General features: G+C 40.1%; 1 protein-coding gene across 1 annotated transcript; it reads right to left on the reverse strand.

Moving 5' to 3' along the window:
- Positions 1 to 3,160: 3,160 nt before the first annotated feature.
- Positions 3,161 to 4,108, reverse strand: LOC116894511 (vomeronasal type-1 receptor 4-like). Its single transcript, XM_032896213.1, has one exon. It carries the CDS (start codon positions 4,106 to 4,108, stop codon positions 3,161 to 3,163), a length of 948 nt encoding a protein of 315 aa, XP_032752104.1.
- Positions 4,109 to 8,332: the final 4,224 nt, after the last annotated feature.

Below are 8,332 nucleotides of genomic sequence, written 5' to 3' on the forward strand. Positions count from 1 at the left end.
TGGAATGGGGACTTCAGAAAAAGACCGAAAATTTCCAGACCACCAGGCAAAAAGTCAGTTCCTTAAGAAAGGAAAAACAAAGTGATTCATACCTTTAATCCCAGCGCTCACTTAGGAGTCAGGAACAGGTAGGTTGCTGTGGGTTCAAGGCTGACCTGGTGCACATTGTGAGTTCAGGGTCAGTCAGAGTTACATGCTGAGACCCTGTCTCAAAAGAAAGAACTGAAAGTGGGAACTACTTCCAAGAATAAGAGTGGGCTAGGGAGATGAAAGAAAAAGCCCCAAATGACCAGGTCATCAGGCATATGACCCCCTTATATGACATTTACACTTGCAGTATACCCCCCCAACACACACACACACACACACACACACACACACACACACACACACACACACACAGTTTGCAAAGCAAGGATTCTCTGTACCTTAGATGCAGTCCAGGTAATAACCTTCCAGTCCTCTTGTACACATTAGTGAATGTATGTTATTTCATGTATGACAATCAGGTTGGGAAGGGCTTCCAGTCTGAAACAGGCCTGTACATGCTCTCTTTGTTGTATGAAGCCTAGGCTGCATGGACTTTCAGTTTCTCTGGCAACTGGCTTCTTATGTTAATCTTGATGTGGCTATCTCCAGCCCAGGTTCCCACCATATTCCTTCATAACCTCCTGTAACAAATGAGGACAAATACAGAGACCCATAGCCAGACATGCAGAAATGAGAGACCTTGGAACACTCAGCCACAATGGGATATCTAGATCAAATCTTTCCCCTCAGGGCTAAGGGAACCTTGTGGAAGAAAAAAAAAAGCCAGTGAGGTGGAGGACACCAAGAAATCAAGGCTCTCTAAATGAACTCACAGAGACTGAGGCAGCATGCATGGAGCCTGCACAGTTCTGCACCAGCTGTTTCATATATGTTACGTTTTCCAGGTTACTGTTTTCATGGGATTCCTGAGTGTGTGAGCAAGTAAGCTTCTGTTTCTTGTGTTCCTCCTTGGGATCTTTTCCTTTTGTTTGTGAGTTGTATCCAATTCCAATTTGGTTTTGTTTTATCTAATTTTTTTATTAGAAGAAGAGAGAAACACAGTGAAGTAATTCAGTGCATGTGAACCAGATTCAAGTTCCAATTTTTATACACTAGGTGACCTTAGTCAAACAATTGACAATTACTGCCTATAATAACAACTTGACAACCTAGAGTCAATGAATGATTGACTAGATTAAGTACACATGTGTACTGTATACATGACTCTGGATATTTTCTTGATTCTTAACTGGTGTTAGAAGCCATAGACTATGGGCGGTACCATTCCCTAGGAAGGTGACATGGACTATATAAGTATAGTGAGAGTGATAAGCCAGGAGGAGGCATGTACACATTCATTTCTCTCAGCTCTCCATTGTGGAGGGCATGTGACTAGCTGATTTAAAGTCCTCCATAATAATGAGCTATAACCTGGAATTAAGAGCTAAGATAAAACCTATCTCCCTTGAGTTGCTTCTCTTCAGATATTTTATCACAGTAACAGAAATGAACCTATGACACTATACTTCTGTCTCATCTGTAAAATAGGAATAATGTTTTAGTTACAGTTCTATTGCTCTGATAAGATACCATGACCAACTTATAAAAGAAAATGTTTATTTGGGGCTCATTGCTTCAAAAGGTTAGAGTCCATGACCAGCATAGAAGGGAGCATGGCAGCAGATAGGCAGATATGGCATTGGAGCAGTAGCTGAGAACTTACTTCTCAATTCACAGCCATGACACAGAAAAAGACATCTAACTGGGAATGGTATGGTCTCTTGCAACTTCCAAGTACATGCATGTAGAAGTCCATGGTTGACATCAGGAATCATCTCCCATCCTTCTTCCACCTTTATCCATTGAGGGGAACTATCCATTCCAATCAGGCCCAGAACTCACTGACATATCTAGTCTTCCCAGCTAGATTCCTCTGGGGATCCCTGTCAGCATCTTCTGAGTCTGAAATAGGCAGGCCTCCACAGACACTTGGCATTTAATAGGCTCCAGGGTTCTGAGCTCTGGTCCTCATACTAGCATGGCAAGTGTTTTATCCACAGAACCATCTACTCAGCAAAGATATACTTTTTCTACATGCTAAATATGGTACACAGTCTTCTTATTCTGAATTATTTATTTGCTGTCACTAATAAAGTACCAGAACATTATGGGTATGATTAACAAATATATAAATAAAAATAGCTCAGGGAAGAATAATTTCATAAAAGATCAACCATACATGCAACAGTAAACTTTCTACTTGCTGTATTTTTCTTAGAATTAAAGTCACCTTTCTTTTACACCACAATAATCAATGATTAGGATGGAGAAGCACAAATTTAAGATGATGAAGATTGAGATGCCAACTTGCCTGAAGTTGCTGCTGATGGCAATTCAAAATGCTTGGAAGTAAAAGCCCATAAAATCCTTGGCAGACCTCAAGAGAAAAAACTCAAGACATTTGCACTGAGCAAATGGGAAAACCAAGGCAGGTCGTAGGTCACTTAGGGAAAAATGTGATTTTGTGCTATAAAATGACACCAGATTTCATTGCACTTAAAATTTAGGAGCATTATCTATTGGACACTCTATGTAATTATTAAAAGAGTTCACATGTACACATGTACATATAAAGTAAATTATAATACTATTTCATATTGGATTTGTTCAGTGTAAAAGTTAAACACGAAGTCATATAAAACTGTTAATTTCTTAATATATGTTTGTTCCTATGAAATCTTCCAAGTCTCATATTAAAAACATACCACCTCTTTAAAAATTAGATGGGTCAAGAAGAACAGGAGTCTAAGGTCATCTCCAGTACAAAATGACTTTTAGGCCAGCACAGCTTATGTGAAGCCCTGTCCTTTAAAAATGGAGTGGTTAGCCAGGATAATCCCAGCACTCCAAAGGCAAAGACAAGTAAATCTTTGAGTTTGAATCCAGCCTGGTCTATGAAGAGAATTCAAGGACAGCCAGAGCCACACAGAGAAATCTTGTCTCAAGCAACCAAAAACAAACAAACAAACAAACAAACAAACAAAGCAGTATCTGTCAATTCTTAACCATGGTTATTTTTGTCAGATTGATAAAGAATCTGCTAAGGAAGAAGTGAGTTTAGGATGTCAAATTAGCCATAGCATCCTCTTGTAGAAAAGATACATTCAGAGTTTGATAGGGAGAAAATGAATTTGGAAATAATTTTCCTATTGTTCATCAGAACATAAGGGCAGATGATTGGGTAGGCTGAAGATAAAACTCTAGTAATCATATCCAATAGTGGGCTGTTCTTAGGTCTATAAAACAAATAGAAGGTGACAAAAGTATTTGAGCAATAGAAAAATATGAAGAAACCCACAAGCAGAAGGATGCTGTGGGTGGCTTTCTTTTCAGAAGATGCATGGAGGGAGACACTGAAACTGTGGACATGCCGTGTTCTCCTGTTGTGTCTGAACAGGACACTCACCAGGTAGAGGCTGGACCACATCATGAGAAGCACAAACAGGATGTCTCTAATCATTAGTGAAGTGACAATTGACATGGTGGAGTGATAGCGAACCTGGCTACTTTGGCAGTATATCTGCGAATACCTAGAAGCCACAACAGTGAAGTTGATTTGTCCCTTTATGTTTTGAACCATGGGAAAATAGATAAATGTGTTGATGATCCAGATGAAGAGGAGTGATGGAAAAATGTATGACTCAAGCTTGGATTTAAGCCATGCCCACTTGGAATGGTTAGAACGAATAGTCATGGCTTGAAATAAACTCAGTAGAGAAGTAGTGCAAATGGAAAGGCCCCTAGTAACACTGTATGCATATAAAACTGCCTTACATGCAACGTCGTGGAAAGGGAGCCTGACTGCAAAGGAGGCCATGACATCTGGTATCAGCCTAAAGACAATGCTCAAAACATTGACAAGCATTAGATGTGTGAAGATCATATCTACGGGCTTCTTCATACGAGGCTGAATTAAGAAGATGTACATGTATAATATTAAAAGCAGCAAGTTACCCATGAGTCCAATGAAAGTTTCTAACAGGAGGAGGAACCCAGTAATTAGATCTCTTGGAATCATCTTAATGAAGTCTTCAGTAATCTTCTGCTAGGATAAGGCAAATCAAGAAAATATAAATGCATGGCGTAGTGATATTAAAATCAATGGAGGCACTCAAGCGGCAGGTCCCCTGCAGTCCAGACACCCTTCATAATAGTCCCAAATAATATATAATACCTCGGTGTGACTTTAACCAAGCAAGTGAAAGATCTGTATGATGAGAACTTCAAGCCTCTGAAGAAAGAAATTGAAGAAAATCTCAGAAGATGGAAAGATCTCCCATGCTCATGGATTGGCAGGATTAATATAGTAAAAATGGCCGTTTTACCAAAAGCGATCTACAGATTCAATGCAATCCTCATAAAAATATCAATCCAATACTTCAAAGAGTTAGACAGAACAATTTGCAAATTAGTCTGGAATAACAAAAAACCCAGGACAGCTAAAACTATCCTCAACAATAAAAGGACTTCTGGGGGAATCACTATCCCTGAACTGAAGCAGTAGTACAGAGCAATAGTGATAAAAACTACATGTTATTGGTACAGAGACAGACAGATAGACCAATGGAACAGAATTGAAGACCCAGAAATGAACCCACACACCTATGGTCACTTGATTTTTGACAAAGGAGCCAAAACCATCCAATGGAAAAAAGATAGCATTTTCAGCAAATGGTGCTGGTTCAACTGAAGGTCAACATGTAGAAGAATGCAGATCGATCCATGCTTATCACCCTGTACAAAGCTTAAGTCCAAGTGGATCAAGGACCTCCACATCAAACCAGATGCACGCAAACTAATAGAAGAAAAAGTGGGGAAGCATCTTGAACACATGGGCACTGGAGAAAATTTCCTGAACAAAACACGAATGGCTTACACTCTAAGATCAAGCATGGACAAATGGGATCTCATAAAACTGCAAAGCTTCTATAAGGCAAAGGACACTGTTGTTAGGACAAAACAGCAACCAACAGATTGGGAAAAGATCTTTGCCAATCCTACAACTGATAGCAGGCTTATATCCAACATATACGAAGAACTCAAGAAGTTAAACTGCAGGGAGACAAATAACCCTATTAAAATGGGGTTCAGAGCTAAACAAAGAATTCACAGCTGAGGAATGCCGAATGGCTGAGAAACACCTAAAGAAATGTTCAACATCTTTAGTCACAAGGGAAATGCAAATCAAAACAACCCTGAGATTTCACCTCACACCAGTGAAAATGGCTAAGATCAAAAATTCAGGTGACAGCAGATGCTGGCGAGGATGTGGAGAAAGAGGAACACTCCTCCATTGTTGGTGGGATTGCAGCCATTCTGGAAATCAGTCTGCAATTCAGGTTCCTCGGAAAATTGGACATTGAACTACCTGAGGACCCAGCTATACCTCTCCTGAGCATATACCCAAAAGATGCTCCAAAATACAACAAAGACACATGCTCAACTGTGTTCATATCAGCCTTATTTATAATACCCAGAAGCTGGAAATAACACAGATGCCCTTCAACAGAGGCATGGATACAGAAAATGTGGTACATCTACACAATGGTGTGCTACTCGGCAATCAAAAAAAATGATTTCAAGAAATTCATAGACAAGTGTATTGAACTAGAAAATATCATCCTGAGTGAGGTAACCCAATCACAGAAAAACACATGGTATACACTCACTGAAAGTGGATATTGGCCCAAAGGCTCAAATTACCCAAGATGCAGTCCCCAGACCACTGGAAGCTCAAGAAGAAGGACGCCCAAAATGTGCATGTTTCACTCCTTTTGAAAAGTCAGAACAACAATATCTATGAGTTTAGAGCAGAGACTGAAGAAATCCCATTCAGAGGATGCCGTACATGTGGCATACATGTATATATAGCAGCCACCAAAACTAGATAAGATTGATGAACCTAAGAAGTGCATGCTGACAGGAACTGGAAATAGATCTTTCCTGAGAGACACAGCTAGAGCATGTCAAATGCAGAGGTGAATGCTAGCAGCAAACCACTGAACTTACAACAGAACTCTTGATGGTGGAATTCAAGAAAGGATCACAAGGGCTGAAGGGGCTTTCAACCCCATAAGAACAACAATACCAATGAACCAGAGCTTTCTGGTACTAAACTGATACTCAAAGACATGGACAGACCTATGGCTCCAACTGCATATGTAGCAAAGAATGGCCTTGCTGGTCACCAATGGAACGAGAAGCCCTTGGTCCTCCCTAGGTTAGAATCCAAGTGCAAGGTAATGTCAGGGGGCAGTAAGGGGGTTTATAGAAGAAAGGGAGGGGGATCAGATAGGGTGCTTATGGACAGGAAATTGGGAAAGGAAATAACATTTGAAATGTAAATACAGAAATATCCAATTAAAAAAGCAAAAAAATTTGCTAAAGAATAAAATTTTAAAAAATGAAAAAAGAAAAGAAAAGAAAATTGGACATTGAACTACCTGAGGACCCAGCTATACCTCTCTTGGGCATATAACCAAAAGAAGCTCCAACACACAACAAAGACACATGCTCCACTATATTCATAGCAGCCTCATTTATAATAGCCAGAAGCTGGAAAGAACCCAGATGCCCTTCAACAGAGGAATGGATACAGAAAATGTGGTACATCTACAAAATGGAATACTACTCCGCTATCAAAAACAATGACTTTATGAAATTCATAGGCAAATGGATGGATCTGGAAAATATCATCCTGAGTGAGGTAATCCAATCACAGAAAAACACACATGGTATGCACTCATTGATAGGAGGATATTAGCCCAAATGCTCAAATTACCCTAGATGCACAGAACACATGAAAATCAAGAAGGATGACCAAAATTTGAATTTTTCACTCCTTCTTTAAAAGGGGAACAAGAATACCATTGTGAGGGAATAGGGAGGCAAAGTTTAGAACAGAGGCAGAAGGAACAACCATTCAGGCCCACATGTGGCCCATACATATACAGCCACCAAACTAGATAAGATGGATGAAGCAAAGAAACGCAGGCCGACAGGAACTGGATGTAGATCTCTCCTGAGAGACACAGCCAGAATACAGTAAATACATAGGCGAATGCCATCATTAAACCACTGAACTGAGAACGGGACACCCGTTGAAGGAATCTGAGAAAGGACTGAAAGAGCTTCAAGGGGCTCAAGACCCCATATGAACAACAATGCCAACCAACCAGAGCTTCCAGGGACTAAGCCACTACCCAAAGACTATACATGGACTGACCCTGGGCTCCAACCTCATAGGTAGCAATGAATAGCCTAGAAAGGGCACCAGTGGAAGGGGAAGCCCTTGGTCCTGCCAAGACTGAACCCCCAGTGAACATGATTGTTGAGGGGAGGGCAGTAATGGGGGCAGGGAGAGGAGGGGAACACCCATAGAGAACGGGAGGGGGAGGGGTCAGGAGGATGTTTGCCCGGAAACCGGGAAAGGGAATAACAATCGAAATGTAAATAAGAAATACCCAAGTTAATAAAGATGAAAAAAATAACATAAAATAAAATCAGCAGAGTAGGTAGATGAATATAGTGATTGACACATAAGCACAGGGAGAATGTAGTGAAATGTGCACTATGGATTAGGGGTGACTCTTCCAGGAATCAGATTCCATTATTTCTGAGAACCTGAGAGTAGAAAAGTCAGGGTTAAAGAACTCATATGGAAACATCTATCACGTTAGTATATGAACCAGGACATATTTGAAAAATATGTGAAAAATGGATTTCTATTGAACAGAAGTAAAATCCTGAACATCAGAAAAACAAATAATCAAAAGTTTTTAAGGTATAAAATTAAACAGAGAGTTCTCAAAAGACAAATACAAGACAAATGGCTGAGAAACACTTTTTTTTAAATGTCCAACATCATTAGTCATCAAGGAAATGCAAATTAAAAATATTTTGTGATTTCACCTTATCCAAATCAGAAAGGCCAAGATCAATAAAAGAAATGATAGCACATGCTGGGAAGGAAAAAGGAATATGGGTTTCCTCAAACAGCTGAAAATGGATCTACCACAAGATCCCTTACGACCAGAGGACTATACATCTCACTACAGAGACACTTGCTCATTCACGTTACTGCTGCTTTGTTCATAGTAGCCAGAAATTGGGAGCAGACTAGAGCGCGATCATCATCATCATCACCACCATCACCACCACCACCACCACCAGTTTAATGGATAATAAAATGTGAGATCACACACACACACACACACACACACACACACACACACACACACAC

The sequence above is a fragment of the Rattus rattus genome, chromosome 2 (assembly GCF_011064425.1).
Source record: "Rattus rattus isolate New Zealand chromosome 2, Rrattus_CSIRO_v1, whole genome shotgun sequence".
Classification (NCBI taxonomy): domain Eukaryota; kingdom Metazoa; phylum Chordata; class Mammalia; order Rodentia; family Muridae; genus Rattus; species Rattus rattus.